At 40.3% G+C, this 19759-nt stretch overlaps 1 protein-coding gene across 3 annotated transcripts in view; it reads left to right on the top strand.

Annotated features, from left to right (window-relative positions):
* LOC132870622 (NACHT, LRR and PYD domains-containing protein 12-like) overlaps nucleotides 1–19759 on the top strand; it is a 327744-nt gene that overhangs the window by 152348 nt on the left and 155637 nt on the right. For all 3 annotated transcript variants that reach the window (XM_060904348.1, XM_060904347.1, XM_060904346.1), the window contains exon 12: nucleotides 15505–15678. In XM_060904348.1, coding sequence (XP_060760331.1) covers nucleotides 15505–15678 — 174 coding nt within the window. The remainder of the gene's footprint in view (nucleotides 1–15504; nucleotides 15679–19759) is intronic.

Raw genomic sequence — 19759 nt, 5'->3', positions numbered from 1 at the left:
CAGAGAATTCAAAAATCTTTGCAGTACAAATGTAGTATAACATAAACTTGCTGGCACTTTTATCCAAAGCATGAACAGTCTTTAGACTGAGAATATAGATTGGCTTTTCTGCTTACAGAAGAAACACCCTGAAATTTTGATGGAGTCTGCATCCAGCAGTGGCACAAGCCAATGAAATCAAGATGAGGACAGTCATCCTCCAACTTCAACTTCTAAATGGTCATCAACCAATACACATTAAGTGGCTCTGACAGATAGTATTGTTACATTCATTTCAAATGGTCTTCTCCTCCTCTCTACTGTTGAAAATAAGGATTTCATTAATATCTTGCAACTGGCCCAACCCTCATTCACAATGCCTACCTGAAGAGCTCTCAGAGAGATCCTTATTCCACAATGCTCAGATTCTGTGAAAGCACATCTAGGTAATCTGATGGCAAAAGCTGGCCATATTTGCCTGACCATTGATTTATGGTCAAATCAATCAATGAGGTCCTTTTTTGGGATGATGGGCCATTTCCTGGTTGATTTCAATTTGAAGAGCATAATGCTGAGCTGTCAGCGTTTTAAAGGGAGACACACAGCTGAAAATATTTGCCAGGTCTATGATGATCTGGACAAATACAATATTCAGAACAAGGTATCATTCATTGTAACTGACAATGCATCCAATATGATAAAGGCATTCACTCTGTTTCCACCAGTTCATGTTAACAGTAAGAGTGACGATGAAGAGGATGACACCTGTGATCTAGAAGTGGTCAATGTAGAAGAGGAGATTATATACTTTCCACCAGAGAGACTATCTTGCTTTGCTCATAGTCTCCAACTGGTAGTGCGTGATGCCTTAGATGATGCTGGCTCCATAAAGATCCTCCTGGGCAAGGTCCAGAAACTTGTCGTTTTTTGCCATAAATCCACCCATGCTACAGAGGTCCTGGAGGGAATGCACAAACTTCAACCTGCTAATGTCACCCGCTGGAATAGCCAGTTGAAGATGCTGAGATCAGTCCTTAAAGTTCCAAATGATGTCCTTGCTGAGCTCCACTGCCCAATTCAGCTAACAGCATATGAACTAAAAATCATTCAGAAACTTTGTGAGGTGTTAGAACCCTTTGAGGAAGTCACAGACTGCTGTCAGGCAGAGAAAGCTGTCACATCAAGCTTGGTTATTCCTTGTGTTAGAGGACTGAGACATGCAAGCAAAGGTGACTGGGAACAAGAAGTTTGTGTCCACCTTACAAACCTCACTTGAGAGACAACTAGTAAAATTTGAGGATATGGAATGCTTTCAGATGGCTGCAACACTTGATCCAAGATTTAAACTAGACTGGTGTAATGGTGAAGAACCGATCATAATCAAAAATCTTCTCACTGCAAAAGTTGAGTCTGTATGTCCAAAAGTCAGTGCCACCTCTGACATTAGTACTCAAACAAGGAAACACCCCAGACTCTTTCCCTACATGGAGACTCAAACAACTGCTGCACTGTAAAAAATGACTGTGAAATTTACAGTAAAACTATGTGAAATGCATACAGAACAGCACTGTAAACCCCGAAACATATATTTGTTGTTCAAATCACTGTTAAATTTTGTAAACCAGTAAACAGAACATTTTTGTTATATTTACAACATCAATATGTGATTTAAAGCAAATTTATTTGTTAAAGCTACAAGTACTGGTAACAAAAACAGAGAAATACTGTAACACTCATTTCAGCCATGATTTCATTCACTGTAAATCACTTTACATGTTCGCCAGTAAAGTGATCTACTGGGGTGCTGTATTTTCATCTCATCTCATCTCATTATCTCTCGCCGCTTTATCCTGTTCCACAGGGTTGCAGACAAGCTGGAGCCTATCCCAGCTGACTACGGGCGAAAGGCGGGGTTCACCCTGGACAAGTCACCAGGTCATCACAGGGCTGACACATAGACACAGACAACCATTCACACTCACATGGGGTGCTGTATTTTTTACAGGGATTTTCTGGTCACCCCAGCTGCCAGGGTTTTCCTGTTAAAATGATAGATTTTTTTTTTACAGTGTGTCCCAATTGACACAGTCTCACATGAGCTTCCAGTTTACTTGAGCACACCATGTTTGGCTGAGGATGCCGATCCTTTATCATTCTGGAAAGAGAACCAAAACAGTTTCCCAAACCTAGCTGTACTTGCATGTAAATATCTGGCCATACCTGCTTCCTCTGCACCTGTTGAGAGGATATTTAGTGTTGCAGGCAAGATATTCAGACCAGAACAATGCCGCCTCAGTGACAAAACATTTGAGGAACTGTTGACCATTAGATGCAACACCGTTACTCTGTAAAGAACTTTTAATAATTAATAATTGCATTTACCAAAACATTGTTTAATTTGATTACTTGGAAATGAAGATATTGCTAATGATTCAATATTAAGGGAATGTATGCTTAATGTTAATGTCTCTACTTCCATTTGGAAGAAAAATAAAAGTATCACATTCTCACTGATATGTGAGAAAAATGAATTTCCCTGAATTGCAATGAATTCAATTCCACTTCCTGTAATTCCAATTCAAATTCAATTCAACATCATGTAGGGTGGAGTCAATTCAAATTCTTTCCTTGAACTGAATTAAATTCTGAAATTCTGAATTTTGTACAACCCTGGTTAAAACAACAAATCATTTTTACAGTGTTGACAATAAGGATGATATGTACAGTAAGTGTGTGAATTTTTTGTAAAATGATTTTAACAATGACTTAGCATTTCCTATCCATTTATTGGCCAGTTTCACTGTCAAAAAAAGCCCAAAGTCCGTCAGCTTGGACCCCATTGGGGGCGTAGGCAGCCCCCAAACCCCCTCCACCACCTTTTATTTTTGAAAAGTAGAGAACACTGGAAGTGTAAGCACTATGAAGTAAGAACATTTATTCTACTGTTTATGAATGCATTCCTTTGTTTATTCACATTTACAGCAGCTGTGATGAGAAACAGGATGAGCTCATTGGGACGATATGTATTTCCTGTTTCTGTTAGAAAGCTACTAGACAGATAGCTACACTATAAGCCCAGAGATCTGGAGAGCCGGTGAAGTCGCTGCTGGAGTTTAGTGCAGAAGAAAAGTAGATCAGGATTTATAATATCAGCTGTATTTTTCCCCTGTTATGAACATATTTTTATCTTTTTCAGTGGAGCTGTAATAAAGCTGTTTCATGATGCTGTTGTTTATGTAGAAAGATTGTTTGAAGGTAAATTGTGCCTTAAATAATTAAATGATCACATGTGCGACTCCCTCTGCTGCTGCTGCCGAGTGTGTAAGAAGAGGTGGAGGTCAGAATGAATATTGAAAAGAAATATGGTGAAATACGATATGATACAAATTCATCTCGGCGGCATTTTGTGTCGGAATTCTGTGGAAGAAAAACTGTTTCATGTCCACTCTATAATGTTGTGCAGTGAACTCCAGAGAAAGAGATCAGACTCCCCAGAACCCAGCTGGGTCTCCATGAAGAGTGATGCGTCTATTGTTCAACCTTGGAACTTTAAAAGTGGAAACCTGTCACCTGTGCACAGGTAACATCCCATAATTCTCACAGTTAAAGTCACAGTAATGGATGTGCTCCACTGTCATTAGCAGCTATTGTGATTTATATTATAGTTACTTGGTCTTTCGTGATACTAAAATGCTTTCTATCACCTAAAAAACATTTCTAAACTCAGGGGTCTCATGTCAAAACATGATCTAGAAAAACTTATTCATGCTTTCATCTCCAGTAGGGTTGATTACTGCAATAGCCTTTTCACAGGTCTTCCAAAAAAGACCATCAAAGAGCTTCAACTAATCCAAAATGCAGCAGCAAGGGTTCTTACAAGAACAAAAAGGGTAGTCCATATCAGTCCAATCCTAAGGTCTCTGCACTGGCTCCCAGTGAGCTATAGAATTGACTTTAAAGCACTACTTCTTCTATTTAAAACATTAAATGGGATGGGACCCAGCTACCTACTGGATATGTTTCAATTATATGCACCAACTAGGTCTCTAAGATCACAAGAGAAAAACTTGCTAGTAATACCAGCTGTCAAAACGAAGTGTGGTGAAGCAGCCTTTAGTTGCTATGCTGCTAAGCTTTGGAACCAACTTCCAGATGATATCAAAAATGCTCCTACTGTTGTTAGTTTTAAATCCAGGCTCAAGACAAAGCTGTTTTCAGATGCTTTCACTTGATTAATTTTTACCTAAGTAATTAATTTCCTTTAACATAATTTCTTTTAATTTTGATTTTAATGATTTTACTTTCTTTATTTTAATTTCTTTTTAATCTTGGATTTTAATGATTTTACTTTAATTCTTTCTTACTGTGATCCTCGTAGATTTTGTCTGCGGGACGATTTTTGGTGATCCTCGTAGATTTTGTCTGCAGGACGATTTTATTTGGTAATCCTCGTAGATTGTGTCTGCGGGACGATTTTTGGTGATCCTCGTGGAAGAGCCACGGGAAGAGCGCGCTTTATGTGATCCTCGTAGATTTTGTCTGCGGGACGATTTTTGGTGATCCTCGTAGATTTTGTCTGCGGGACGATTTTATTTGGTGATCCTCATAGATTTTGTCTGCGGGACGATTTTTGGTGATCCTTGTAGATTTTGTCTGCGGGACGATTTTTGGTGATCCTCGTGGAAGAGCCACGGGAAGAGCACGCTTTATGAGTTAAACCCATAATAATAATTAATCTTGAGGCTGATTCCTTTTTTGAACTTTTATTTCATTTTATTATTTTATTTCTACTATTGTTTAATTCTTATTATTTTTCTTCCCCAATTATTTTATGTAATTTTATTTTCTATTGTTTACTGTTCTGCTTTTACTTCTGTAAAGCACATTGAACTGCCACTGTGTATGAAATGTGCTATATAAATAAACTTGCCTTGCCTTTCGAGGAAATAGTGTAAACATTTATTTGGGTGAAAATGTCTTATGGGTAACATCTTAAATGCTGAAGCAAGAAATGCAACTATATGCAAAAATAACTGAAACAGCTAATTGATTTCTCATTGATCTTTTGAACTCAAACCCAAAGGTCCTCATTGTAAAGAAAAAAACACTACCACCTGGCCTTCCTATTCCAATACTTTTGGAGGGGACTGTAGGCAGAAAAAAAAATTAGAAACCTAAAATTAAAACAGGGACAGACTTTTTTTTATCTTCCTTTTCCAGGTCCACAATGTTGATGTCATTAGTTCTGTGTTTTCTAAATAATTATTCACTTGCTCCATTTATTGCAGTAAAATTCGGGCTAAAGCTGAGACTACAGTATGTCAGGGATCAAAGTTATTGTCTTTAACAGCAACTATTTTTGTTCCCAGTGTTTTACAGAAGGCAGGAGACCGAAGAGAAAAGATCTTCATAACAGATGCAGGGTAAGATCAAACCCAACACCATGACTGTGACACTGAAGCTCTGGTATTATAAACCTCTCTGCTGTTATTATCTACATGATTAGATTATAGAAAACATACAGTCAAATCAGGTAAATCCATCGTGTTAGCATCATAAAGAACGGCTATCTGTGGAAACCAGTCAGAAAAACTGTGATCTTAAACTGTAATAATTGGACCCCATGTCTCACCACGTCATCTTATTTCACCCTGTCACACAGACACGCCCCAGAATCTCCTGCTGTAAATGAATTCAAGAAAAAGTTCAGATTAAATCTGATGAAGAAGTTTCAGTGTTTAAATGGAGTGATAATAAAGCAGGAAAACCGAGTGCTACTGAATGAGATCTACACAGAGCTCTACATCACAGAGGGAGACAGTGGAGACGTCAATAAAGAACATGAGGTGAGGTGGATCGAGGCAGCATCCAGGAGAAAAACAACAGAGGAAACACCAATCAAGTGTAACGACATCTTTAAGCCCTTATCTGAAGAAGACAAACCCATCAGAACTGTAGTGACAAAGGGAGTGGCTGGTATCGGAAAAACAGTCTCTGTGCAGAAGTTCATTGTGGACTGGGCTGAAGGGGAAGCAAATCAGGACATCCCCCTCATATTTCCACTTCCTTTCAGAGAGCTGAATCTGATGAAGGACCAAAAACTGAGTCTGATGAAGCTCCTTCATGCCTGTTTTAAAGAAACAAAAGAAACAGAAATGTCCATGTTGGAAAAGGCTCTGTTCATTTTTGATGGATTGGACGAGTGTCGTTTCCCTCTGGATTTCCAGAACACAGTGAGTGTGTGTGATGTAACTGAATCAGCATCAGTGCATGTGCTGCTGATAAACCTGATCAGAGGGAATCTGCTTCCCTCTGCTCTCATCTGGATCACCTCCCGACCAGCAGCAGCTGATCAAATCCCCTCTAAGTACGTCCATCGAGTCACAGAGGTACGAGGATTCAATGACCCTCAGAAGGAGGAGTACTTCAGGAAGAGGGTCAGTGATCAGATCCTGGCCAAGAACATCATCACACACCTGAAGTCATTAAGAAGCCTCTACATCATGTGTCACATCCCAGTCTTCTGCTGGATTTCAGCTGCTGTTCTCGAGAGAATGTTGGGTGAAGCAGAGAGTGGAGAGATCCCCAAGACTCTGACTCAAATGTACACACACTTCCTCATCATTCAGACAAACATCATCAGAGGAAAGTACTCAAAGAAGCAGGAGAGTGATGAAGAAATGCTTCTCAAACTGGGAAAACTGGCTTTTGAGCAGCTGAAGAAAGGCAACCTGATCTTCTATGAGGAAGACCTGAGAGAGTGTGGCATTGATGTGACAGAAGCAGCAGTGTACTCAGGTGTGTGTACGCAGATCTTCAGAGAGGAGGTTGGGCTTCACCAGAATAAAGTGTACTGCTTTATTCATCTGAGCGTTCAGGAGCATCTCGCAGCTCTGTATGTGCATCTGACCTTCATGAAGGAAGAGAGAAATGTCCTTGATCAGAGTCGGCCCTTTAAGACAATTTCAGATGTACACAGGTGTGCTGTAGATCAGACCTTATACAGTCAGACTGGACATCTGGATTTGTTCCTCCGCTTTCTTCTGGGTCTCTCACTGAAGTCCAGTCAGAAACTCTTACATGCCTTCGTAACACAGACAGGAAGTAGCTCCCAGAGCAAAAAGGAAACAGTTCGGTACATTAAGGAGAAGATCAGTGAAGATGATCTTCCTGCAGAAAAATGCATCAATCTGTTCCACTGTCTGAATGAACTGGGTGACTATTCTCTAGTGGAGGAAATCCAACGCTACCTGAAATCTGGAAAACGAAGGAAACTGTCTCCTTCACAGTGGTCTGCTCTGGCGTTTGTGTTACTGACTTCAGCACAGGAGCTGGAGGAGTTTGACCTGAGTAAATATACCAGTACAGAGAAGATACCAGATTGGGTTCTTGTGAAGGTGATGCCTGTGATTGCAGCATCCAGAAAAGCCGTGTAAGTAAAGCTGAATAGAACTGTTCTACTGTTCCACTGTTAGAAAGAGAGAAACTGAAAGCACTTTGACAGAAATGCACTTTGGGATGGTTTGAGTTTCAGGTGATACAGTGTGTGTGTGAATACAAATAGATCAGTAGATAAATGAGGGGAAAACAGTTGCATGTAGAATTGAATAAAACTGAAGTTCAGCTATTAAATAAGTGGAAACCAGTTGATGTCATTTAAGGAGAAAAACATTTACGTCTCACATTCTGCCATTTTGTCCCAAGAAGCTGTGAGCTGAAGATGGAAGTGACGGCCAACTCACTCGACTCACAAACGCCACCTTTCCAAAAATAAAACAGATAATCAAACAGAACTTTTATACTTATAGTTTATTTACAATTTACACCACGATTGCAGGCTTCAATGTCCAATAAATGAGGTGTTCTTGTTTTTCCCTTCTGTACAAAACCTTCACTGAGTGTAGTGTGAATAATTTTTTTTTCTTCTTCACGTCTCCACATTAAATGTGTGTTCTTGCCAGGGGTGTATCAAGCTTTCCAAAAGTGGGGGTGTTCTGCAATGGGGAAGCCATATCATTAGAAATCGGTTTATGGCTATATACACGCCCGGCGTGTACACTGTGATGTACTATCAATGACCGATATGGAACTTTTTCATACCCATGGTCCATGGATGCAAATGAAAGGGAGGACAGCAGAAAGCCTATAAATCCAGTTGACTCCAGCCAAGTTCTGCATTTCATGCAGAGATCTATCATGTTGGGTTTTGGTGTTGTTACTGCCAGGGCTATGTAATTATTCAGTAAGTGAAGGCAAAAAGTATTGAGTGATAATTCTAGGTAACAGGATACTGTTCTATAACAGAGATGTCAGTATTGCTGCCTACACTGGTATACACTGATATAAACAAAACCAAAAACTTCACATAGCCCAAGAAGTCATACACAGTGTATAGATCATACACCATCATGCATAACAGTTTGGACTGGGATCGCTTTGTGTGAGCAGGAGGCATGGCTAATCAGTTCATGTTGGAGAAGCGCAGCATCCTAGAAGGACCTCTTAAGTATAGCATTCAAATAAGACGGGGCAGTTCCTGCTTTTAATGTCTTTAAAGGTGGGGTATGAGATTTTGGAATAACGGTTCCCACAAGCCATATTTTGAAAAGAAACAAGCCCACCCTCGCCATGCTCCCACCCCCCGCGTCTCGTTAAGTTAGAGTGTAGAGAGCTTGGAAAAATAGCTCAAACTTTCTCATTTAAACTGTGTTTTCAGCCCCAATTTTCACTCCACACACATAATTTTCTCAAAAGTAGTAGCCACACTTGTCCTGATTCACACAATGTGTCTACCTACATGATAGGACTTGCAGTTTTTGAATGAGAAGCCTGAAAGTGAGGAGAGCACAGCCACGCAGCCACATAGACTGCCATTATAAAATTTGGCAGAAAAGTCACGTAAATCCCCGTTGTTTGGAGGGAGCGCTCTGAGAAAATCCTGGCTGCTCGTTCTCTCTCTCTCTCTCTCTCTCTCTCTCACACACACACAAGGGCGGACTGCTTGCGGGCTTCAGTCTGATTGACGTGTCAGTATCCAATCATTTTGAGGTGGTACCTTGATATGATTGGATGGCGTTTTTCCTTTATTTTACATTGTAGACTGGATTAAAATATTTCGTTTTTGGGTCAAACCTTCTATTGTACTGCTTGCAACATGGGTGTGAGGAGCTTTTCAAGCAATATGGTAAAAAATACTCCTGAAAAAAATCTAATACCCCACCTTTAATTATTCAAACTCGTGTACAAAACTTGTTTGCATCATGCATTACATCAGGTTTAATGCATAAAATTTGAAAATGATGCAATAGACTACACATACAACAAACACTTAATGGCCAAATAACATTACTGTACAACAATTATTGAACATTCATTCGATTTGAAATGCCTTTAAATCTCAATTGAAAAACTCTTCTAAAAAGTGATAAGCAGTTATAATGCATGAAAAGTAGACTTGGTACAAACACACACACTCGTAATAAAAAACTTGCCTCAACTGACTTTACAACTAGTAACTACTACTATTTAACATCACTGTCAACAAATCCTGACAACCTTGCTTGACACACTATTTGTGTTTGAAACAACCAAATGTGTCTTTGCTTCTTATAAGAAACAAATTGTTGCGCAATCATTTGTCTGTCCAACAGGTCAAGTTTGTTCTTCTGAACATGACACACAGCTACACTATTAAGACGTGTTTGTGTCATGCTACTTCGCAGCCACGTTTTCAGCCTTCTTAGAACAGATCATTCATACATTACTCACTTTTTTAATATTATACAGACATTTAAGTGCACATGTCAAGCAAACCTATCCAAGTTGCTTTGGATAAAAGTGTCTGCTGCTACTAAGTATAATGGAACTTAACATTTTTGGATGACATAATCAAGAGCAGTAATATAATCAATGTAGGTTCATATAATCAATCAAGGTTTTGGAGGTTGTTGATACTTCCTTTGCTATTAGACATTCATCATTAAAATGGTGTACCCCTACTTCAAAAACAAAAAGTTAGCCACTCACAGGAGATTGAGGAGGACTCAATATGGTTCTACAAAATAGCTTAATTATCCCCAACGTGATCACACAAAAGCCTAAAAACATGTTCTACTTCTCCACATACTCGATTGGAATACTAAATATTAAATAATACTAAATAATAAAGTTTGTGTCCTCTAGAGGTGACACAAACAAAACAGTTTTGGTGACTGAGCGAGTCAGCCAAGTTCGGGTGAGAAAAACTGTTTTGAGTCCGTTGCGTGGCTGTTTTTTGTCTAACGTTAAGGCAATAGTTTACTTCCTTGTTATACATTTTATAGTAGCTGTATAATTTTCATAATGATGTCATTTTAATCTGACAAAAGTGCAGGGGATGAAATTGTGTTTCAACAAAAGTGGGGGGGATGAAACGTACGCAACCCCCACGGGTGATACGCCCCTGGTTCTCGCTGAAATGTAATGATGCAGACACTGGGCCTGTAGAACCATGTGGAGTTTGCAGTAAAACAAAATTATAATTCCAAAAAACTTTATGATGACCTGATAAAAGGTTTTATTCAAAACAGCTTTTCACAGAGAACTCATTAGAAACACCGTTCTTATTTATTTTTATTACATCATAACATAAATTAATTACATGCTAATTATACTGTTGTTGTAATGTCCTGACATCTTTTCTGAATTGTAATTTTTTCTGTTGTGTTGACTTCACAGCTTTTATTCTTTTTCATGCTGAAGCTCTTTGATGGATTTATTTGTCTCTGAAACAAAAACCTCTGTCTGAAATTTCAGTGTCCTTTTCTGGGAGAGGTCTTTACCCCCCACACACAGGGAAAGTCAGACAGGGAGAGACAACACACAGAGTGTAAGGGGAAGAACATGTCAACACACACACACACACACACACACACACACACACACACACACACACACACACACACACACAGAGTTAGTCAGCGAGCTCATCATGAGTATCTCCATAAAACCCCTTCAGCACTGGGCTGGGATCATTTCAGTCGCTCACTAATTAGAGAACAAATTAAATGTCTGATCTGTTCAGATAAATACACTGTAAAAAAAATGGTTGACAGAACTGAAATTATCTAGGCAACGTGATGCATTTGTTTTTTTGAGTTCTCTTTACCTAAATAAGCCAAAGGTTGACACAACACAGATTTGTGAATTCTGCCAACCTTTTGTTTTTAATAATACAAACTCATTATACTAAGTTTGATCAACAAAGACTTTCAGTTTCATATGTAAAATCTAACTTCTACCAATTTTGTTTTTTGAGTTCTAACAATTTTCACCACACCCCATCATTCAACACAACACAAAGTGTAGTTAAAAAAAAACCTTTTATTCACCATTTTGAAAATTTCACATTACAATTGTGAATTCACAGACTCGTGCCCTATGAACAGGGCTTCTTGATAACTAGTCTTATACTGTGTATGAATGTGTGAGTATTGGGTCTGAGAATGAATGCAAGATGTGCATTTCTAATTGTGTGCAAGAATACACACATTACACTTTGAATACACACATTGAAATTAACTTATGAACTTATGAACTGATCTTCTTAAGAACCGGTCTTTACTCACATTAGAATTGGGCCCAATGAACTGAGCTGCTCAAGAACTTAGTGTGTATGAGAGTATGGTCTGAGAATGAAGCTCGTTGGGCTTGTGGAGAAAGGAAGGAAACCCCGTAGTAGGCGTGTCAATGAACATAAAGTAAGAAAACTTAAAACTTCTTGTTAGAGAGTAGGACAGTCTTTAGAAATTTGAAGGAAACTAAGAAAAACTTGTTTTGCTTAATCAAGTATCTTTGTTAGTTATTTTCTAAGAAAAATGAGTTGTACAAACGTGAGTTTGTTTGTTAGATGTCAAAATTGTTTTTCTGAGTCAGTTTACAATAAAATTGTGAGCTTGAACAACTCTGCCTGCTTCATCTAAACCTGACTTTTGAAACTCTTTTCCTTTCTCCTCTTATAAATATTTTAGATCAGACTCTTATTTCCCGATTTGGTGATCAGATTTGATGTTGCGTGTTTATCCCATGTGTCAGTGATGACGTATGCAGCAGAAAACTCAAATCCGAACAGCTCGAACTGTGAATTACTGTTACAGCATTTCAGTGTATTGTCGACTCGGAGTTTGTACTTTTGTCATTTATGAAAATGAAATGGTGCAGTGAAAGATTTGAGGACCTGCTTGATCATTTGTGTGAGTTTATTATGTATTATTTTATTTCCTTCAGGATCAATTGTGATACAATTAAATGGAGAAGCGCTGACGCTCTGGTCTCAGTGCTCAACTCAGAAACCTCCAGTCTGAGAGAACTGCATCTGACTGTGAAGACACTGGATCTGTTTGAGAATAAACTAGAAGACTCAGGAGTGAAGCGTCTCTGTGCTGTACTGGAGAATCCTCACTGTAAACTGGAGACACTGAGGTAAGATCATCTCTCTGAGAGTCACATGACCTGCTCCTCAGTAAGACCCATTCTCTAATAGTGAGACTGAAGCAGAGGTTTAGGTTCATCATCAGTGTCCTGAGGAGGAAGATTGTTTCTGTTCACTGCACACTGATGATTTGTCACAGAGTCTTTGGGTCAGATGGACGTATGTGAGAAGCTGCAGCACAAAACAGGACTTGATCCGACTGCAATGTGTCTGAAATTTATTACTTTACTTTAGAAATTAATGAAAATGAATTATCACCAGAATAAAAAATGTTGCCAACTGACCATCTCAGATTTGCTTCCTACTATTTAAATAAAGTCACTATTCCCAATAAATAGTGTGTAAAATTCCAGGCTTGTATCTGCATTAGTTTCTGAGATATCGAGGCTTTAACAGGCAGCGTGACTCGAATTTTACTGTAAAAACAAGTGCGACAGAAAAACATTACAAAGTTTCATTCATCTTTTCTTTCTAGTTGCATGAAATTTTCAGGGATGGTGTGGAATGTCAAGTTTAACTGTGATTTTATATATAAACTATTTATTTATTTTTTAACATTGAACTCAGGACCCCCTACATCCAACCAGGACGTGGATGATTTTTTTTTTTTTTTGCTCCCCCACAGTATGCTGATGAAATTAAATAATGAAGATCTCAAAGTGCAGACCTTCAGCTTTATTTTGAGGGAACTTGCATCCAGATTGGGTGATATCAGGATGCAGGCACTTACGGATGTATGTGTAGGGGAGAGCGGGGAACGCAGACTGGCAAACAAATCCAAAATGCTAGACGAAATCAAAGTCGAGGGACAGGCAGGGGTCGATTGATCGATCAGCAGACAGAATAATAAAGTCTAGAGTAACGAGAACAAGCAGACAGAATAACAAGGCTTGTTATGACGGGTAAGACACTGAACGATACTTCACATGGAGTGAGTGTGGGAGAGGTGTTTATATAGCGTGGGCTGATTAACCAGGAAATGAGTGACAGGTGTAATTAATTGAGGTATTTCACTCACGTGACCAAGTCATGTGACGCTGCCATTTTGGACGGCACGGCTCGAATCAGTTTGAATGCGAGGAAGGCGACAAACGAAAAACATAAAAGAAAAAGGAGCGAGATGCAGAAAACACCTTCACTATCCAGCGACGTAGGGCATTTACAGGGCGAGCAGAGGGAGAGGTATTTGCAAAAATTGAGGTTAGCAGGCTTAGAGAACGACGTTTACCTGCTTCCACCAGGATTGTTCACTGACATACGGAAGTACACGAAGCCCTCGTCTTTACCTGACTTCGGCCCACATGATCTGTATACCTATGTCGTTAAAAACCCATCGCCATACACAGGTATTGATCTGAAAGCGTATACGAGTTTGGATGCCTACAAATATTTTGTGTCAGGCTGGGTAACATGCCTACATCAGCGGGTCGTCCCTGGAGCCGGTGGTCGCCATCTGATTACAGCTAAGGTTTGTTCACATTTTCATTTACTTTTGGTCCTCAGGATAAACAAAATGTTATTAAATGTCATTGAAATAACTTCTTAGTCTGTTGAGACATGGCCCGTTATAAATTTGCTGTTACCAGGCAATGACCAAGAACTGTATTATTAGGGTCGGTGTAGTTGTAGCAGTGTATTAGCAACTAGCTGTTAGCACTAGCTAATGTCAACAACATCGTAGCTGGTATGTTACTGTAGCAATATTTACGTTCAGTCATTTGGATGACTGTTAAAACCTTTCAGTCTCAAGTTTTTCCTTCACTGGATTTACTAGTTTACTGAGCTAGTGCACTCGCCGGCCAAGCCGGGAGCCATCGCGCGCTCGCCGGCCAAGCCGGGAGCCATCGCGCGCTCGCCGGCCAGGCTGGGAGCCATCGCGCGCTCGCCGGCCAGGCCGGGAGCCATCGCGCGCTCTCCGGCCAGGCCGGGAGCCATCGCGCGCTCGCCGGCCAAGCCGGGAGCCATCGCGCGCTCTCCGGCCAAGCCGGGAGCCATCGCGCGCTCGCCGGCCAAGCCGGGAGCCATCGCGCGCTCGCCGGCCAAGGCGGGAGCCATCGCACGCTAGCTCAGTAAACTAGTAAATCAAGTAAAGGAAAAACTTGAGACTGAAAGGTTTTAACAGTCATCCAAATGACTGAACGTAAATATTGCTACAGTAACATACTAGCTACTGTTGTTGACATTAGCTAGCTTGCCGTCCAAAATGGTGGACACCGGGGCGTCACGTGACCCTGTGACGTCAGGTGAAATACCTCAATAGACAGGCGATAGAGGGCGCTGTGGTTCTTGGGTGTTGTAGTTCAGATCAGCCATGTTTGTAGTCTGACTGGAAGTGGCGCTCTCTATTGCATTACTGACAGGCAGAGGTGGACAGTAACCAAGTAAATTTACTTGAGTACTTAAGTACACTTTTTGAGAATCTGTACTTGAGTTTGTTTTTTTTTTACTTATGACTTTAACTTCACGACATTTGAAAGACAAATATTGTACTATTCACTCCACTACATTTCTGTCAAGGTCCTCGTTACTCATTACTATGAAGCAGTTTAGAAAGTGGATGTTTTTTCTTTTCTTTTCTAAAACATGATTTGTTTTTTTTGCAGGTGACACTGAGACAGCCGATCAGTAATCACTAGGGACATGTCACGTCCATAGACTATAAAATCAAGTTCAATTACTCCGCAGCGTTATTTGAACACGATCAGTTGATGGCAGAATGGAAGGAGGCGGTTCTTCTGTGGAAAGGAATAAAGATTTGTTTCATTTTAAATGTTTGCTTTATTTGCCTAAAACAAACCACATTATGGCCTCCAAAAACTCACGGTCCAACCTGCAGAAGCATATGTAAACGTTTGTAAACATTTTATTCCAAGAGAAAGCTTGTAATGAAGTTGTCTGTGCTTTTAGAGCTAGTGATAATGTTGCAATAGCGATGCAGTCTGGACATTCTGGACATTCTGAATAATAAAATTAATTTTACACTCAACATCTTTAAAGTAAGAATTAAACCAAGATGAAAATCTGTTGATGAAGTGTGTGTCATTGTGTCTCTGCAGGTTGTGTGGTTGTGGTGTCTCAGATGAAGGCTGTGCTGCTCTGAGTTCAGCTCTGAGATCAAACCCCTCAAACCTGAGAGACCTGATTCTGTCTCATAATAATCTGGGAGACTCAGGAGTGAAGCGTCTCTGTGCTGGACTGGAGAATCCTCACTGTAAACTGGAGACACTGGGGTAAGATCATCTCTCTGAGAGTCACATGACCTGCTCCTCAGTAAGACCCATTCTCTAATAGTGAGACTGAAGCAGAGGTTTTAGGTTCATCATCAGTGTCCTGAGGAGGAAGATTGTTTCTGTTCACTGCACACGCACACTGAATTTTTTGTCACAGAGTCTTTGGGTCAGATGGACGTATGTGAGAAGCTGCAGCACAAAACGGGACTTGATCCGACTGCAATGTGTCTGAACTCACTGTGAAATTTACTACAACACTGTAACTAATCCCACAAACTGCACCTGAGACTCAAACTAACTGCCCTCTGTGTGAGCTGCAGTGACATGGTGGAAATGATCTCAGGAATATAGAATTTGAAACTAAAATGAGACGTGAATGCCAGAGAACTGATGGGGTAACAAAATAAATTGATTTTAAAAATTGACTTTTCAGTAAAAACCATGAAAACAGTACAAAAAAAACCCCACAATAATCCTTCTGTTGATTTTCAGTAATTCAGTGAGTTATTACAGTAATAAACAGTTGTAGTAATAATAATCTAATAGCAGGGGTGGAGCTAAAAGGGGTGGGTGGGGCAATTGCCCCTGGGCCTTGGGCCCTCCCCCTAGCCGTACAAGGCCCCACCCTTTGACATTCAGGCCCTCCCAATAAATATGCATAACGCGATTTCATTGGAAATTCCTTGAAACCTACAAGTTTTCACATGATTACAGACTAGTTGACCTATATATCTCTCATTTTTGCTACACATTCTTATCATGGTTAAAAAAATAAAATAATAAAAACCCTGTGAAATCAGGATAGTTGAGGCTTTTCTTGGATTCAAGATAACTGTGAACGCATCCGCTTCTGAACTGGAGGACCGAATTATTAGCTGCATTGAAGGGAATGGCTTAGATCTCTCCAGATGCCGTGGACAGGGTTATGACAGTGCAGCGAACATGAGCAGAATTTATTCTGGTGTTCAAGCGAGAATAGCGGAGCAGGAGCCCCTTGCTTTGTACGTGCACTGTGCGGCTCATTGTCTGAATTTGGTACTGAATGATTCTGTCAAAACTATCCCAGAGATTAGACAGTTTTATGATGTGGTTGCCAACAGTGTTAAGAGATGGGCATTACTTGGCGACTTATTGAGCCCAGAGAGCAGGGACATAACCTTGAAATGCCTCTGCCCAACCCGCTGGTCCTCCCGCTACGATGCGCTTGTTGCGTTAAAGTACAGATATGGAGACGTCATTAAAGCTCTCGACAAGCTCTCACAAGCGAGAAAACGAATGAACAAGATGAGGCAGATGCACTTAAAAAGGCCATTACTAAATTTCAGTTCATATTTTTAATCAGCCTTCAGATAATGACTTTGGATTGCACTAATGCCATCTCAAAGTTACTGCAGGAGAAGACCATTGATCTCCTCAAAGCGTCTGCATTATTGCAGAATGCTGTACGAACTCTACAGGAGTAGAGGGAGCAGTTTGATGAGGCAAAGGCTTCCACTCTGGCATTGGCTGTGAAATGGAGCAGTCAAACGCAATTTGTAGCCACCAGGTTGAAAAAAGTGAAGTGCCACTCTGATCACCTTAGCGAAGACGGTCGGCTTTCCGATGCAGAACATTATTTTCAGGTGAATGTGTTCTCTGCATGCCTTGATGTAATCACTCAGCAGCTGTCACAAAGGTTTGTCAGTTTAAATCGGACTGCTCATTTGTTTGAGGCTATTCATCCAAATGCGCTCCAGCATGCCAAGGACGAGGAGCTATATGAAGTGGCCCGTCGACTGTTTGATCACTATAGTCGGGATATTGACTCCAGCTTTCCTGGTCAACTAGTGTCATTTAGGGCTTGTTTCAAGGAGCAGATAGCGAGACGCACATCTGTGCTTAGCCTGGCCAGGTTGCTGGTAGTAGATCATCCAGCAGTAACTTCTACATTTAGTGAGGTGTGCACCCCTTCTTGCTTTTTCTCACTCTCCCCGTCTCAGTTGCGACAGCAGAGCGCTCTTTCTCCAAATTAAAATTGATAAATTATCTCAGGAGCACAATGGGTCAAGAGAGACTCTGTGGATTGGCCATTTTATCAATTGAGAATGAGCGAGCAAGAGCACTTAACATCCCTCAAATAGTCGACGACTTTGCGGAGCGCAAGGCGTGTTGAATGCCTTTTTAATGACGAACGCAGGTTTCCGTGTTGGCTTTGTAGTTGAAGACGTGCTTACACAATGAGGGTGTATCATTCATGATTGCTGGATTTTTTGTTGTTGTTGTTGTTTAGTGTCTATCTGGAACATAAATAAAAATGAATGGAAAATACAGGCTATGTTGGCCTATAAAAAATAATAAATAAAATAATAATAATAAAAAATAAAACTTTGAGCAAGTTCTGTTCTAATGTAGCCTGATTATATGCTGCAGGCCTTCTGTTTGTTTGCAATTTCGCCATGGCTAGGTCCAAAGGCTACTGTAGCGCCTCCCGTGTGAAAATGACAATATGTGAGAGGGGCTAACCTGAGTTCTTATAATACGGTTATCATGTGTGAGGTTTCACCTCTGAATATTGCAATTTCTTAAATCTCACTGACAAGGTAAAATGTTCCTCTCTGATATACATAAACTAAATAAATGGATTACTTTTACAGCAACTATCTTGTGTTTTGATTGCTACTTGTATGTACAATAACACTTTTACCTAAATTTTCCTCAGGGTTAAATTACACATGTGCAACACTCAATGACCACAAAAAAAGTTATAAGAACACATGAACTATTTACTGAAAAAGGAATGTAAAAATGGTTCTCAAGCACTTAGTTATATCACCAAGAATGGTTCACAATGAAACCTAAAGGGCCCCCCAAAAAAAGATTATATACTAAAGCCGGCAATAGTTTCAAAATAATACCTTTCCCCGACCCCAGTTCTCCCGTTGCAGGCCTGATTTGCAGCTTGGGTGCGGGGTAGCCTTAAACACAACGGCTCCTTCACCACTGTGGCAAACATAAAAGGAATTAAAATACCTCAATATCTTGGCAGTCACTCGCGCGTTGGAGAGGTTGTAGGCAGATGCAGTGGAATTCGGTCGTTGCACGTTCAATTCTCCCCTCAACAACACGGTCAGGCTCCGTTGGTGTCCAGGTGCTTTCGTCGCTGCCCCCGCGCTCGAATGGGCCTCACGTTGTAGCTTGCAGGTCGCTAGCGTGCTCGCAAAGTCCGTTCCAAAGCCACTGGATAGACGCCTTGGGCTAAACCGCGTCAGTCTTCAACTCTGCCTTACGTTAAATTGTCCACTTAACAGGCGGATAACTATCACTATTGAAGTTCTAACAAAGTCTTCATACCGAAAACTTAACTTTGATGATGATAAAGAGTCACTTTCACCTTGTGTGAATTAGCGTAACTACTTAACTCGGGGCTCACTGAATGCGCGACTTCTTTCCAAATTGCATCTCTCTCCTCCGTACAAACTGCTACTTACTTCCTCCCCCCTTGACCTCTTCCGTGATTGGCCCATCACGGAAAATACAGAAAAGAAATAAATTGAAAACAGTAATACAGACTTATTTTCACATACTTTCAGGCAAAATCAAAACATTGTCACAAATATTCATACATAGTAAATTTTTAACGCTTAACATGTAATATTCAAAAAGCCATACATGTTACCCAAAAAACCTCTTCTCTTAAAGTAATAGAACCAAATGACCTTCTTGCTGGCCAAATGAATTTTAACCTTAACCTTCATGTACTTTCTACTATTACCTTAAATACATTTTAAATTATTTATTACGCTATGAATTTATTTATTTAAATCCACTTTCAAATGCAGAATATTAAATCCCTTCAGGGTTACACCACGTTCTTAAAAACTGCTTTTTGTTAGATATAGCCTGAGTAGGCCTATATGCCACAAGCCTTCTAATTTGTTTGTTTGCAGTTTCACCATGGGGGGCCTTGATTGGTATTTTGCCCCAGGGCCTTGTGTGCAGTTGTTCCGCCACTGTCTAATAGAGTAATAAATGGGTAAAGTGGTAAATAGTCTCTCAGGGCATCTTCGTCTCACTGCTCTGAACAGGGTTGCCAGATCTATGT

Source organism: Neoarius graeffei, chromosome 22 (assembly GCF_027579695.1).
Source record: "Neoarius graeffei isolate fNeoGra1 chromosome 22, fNeoGra1.pri, whole genome shotgun sequence".
Taxonomy (NCBI): domain Eukaryota; kingdom Metazoa; phylum Chordata; class Actinopteri; order Siluriformes; family Ariidae; genus Neoarius; species Neoarius graeffei.
Note: the sequence above shows the minus strand (reverse complement) of the source record. Positions and strands in the feature narration are given on the sequence as shown.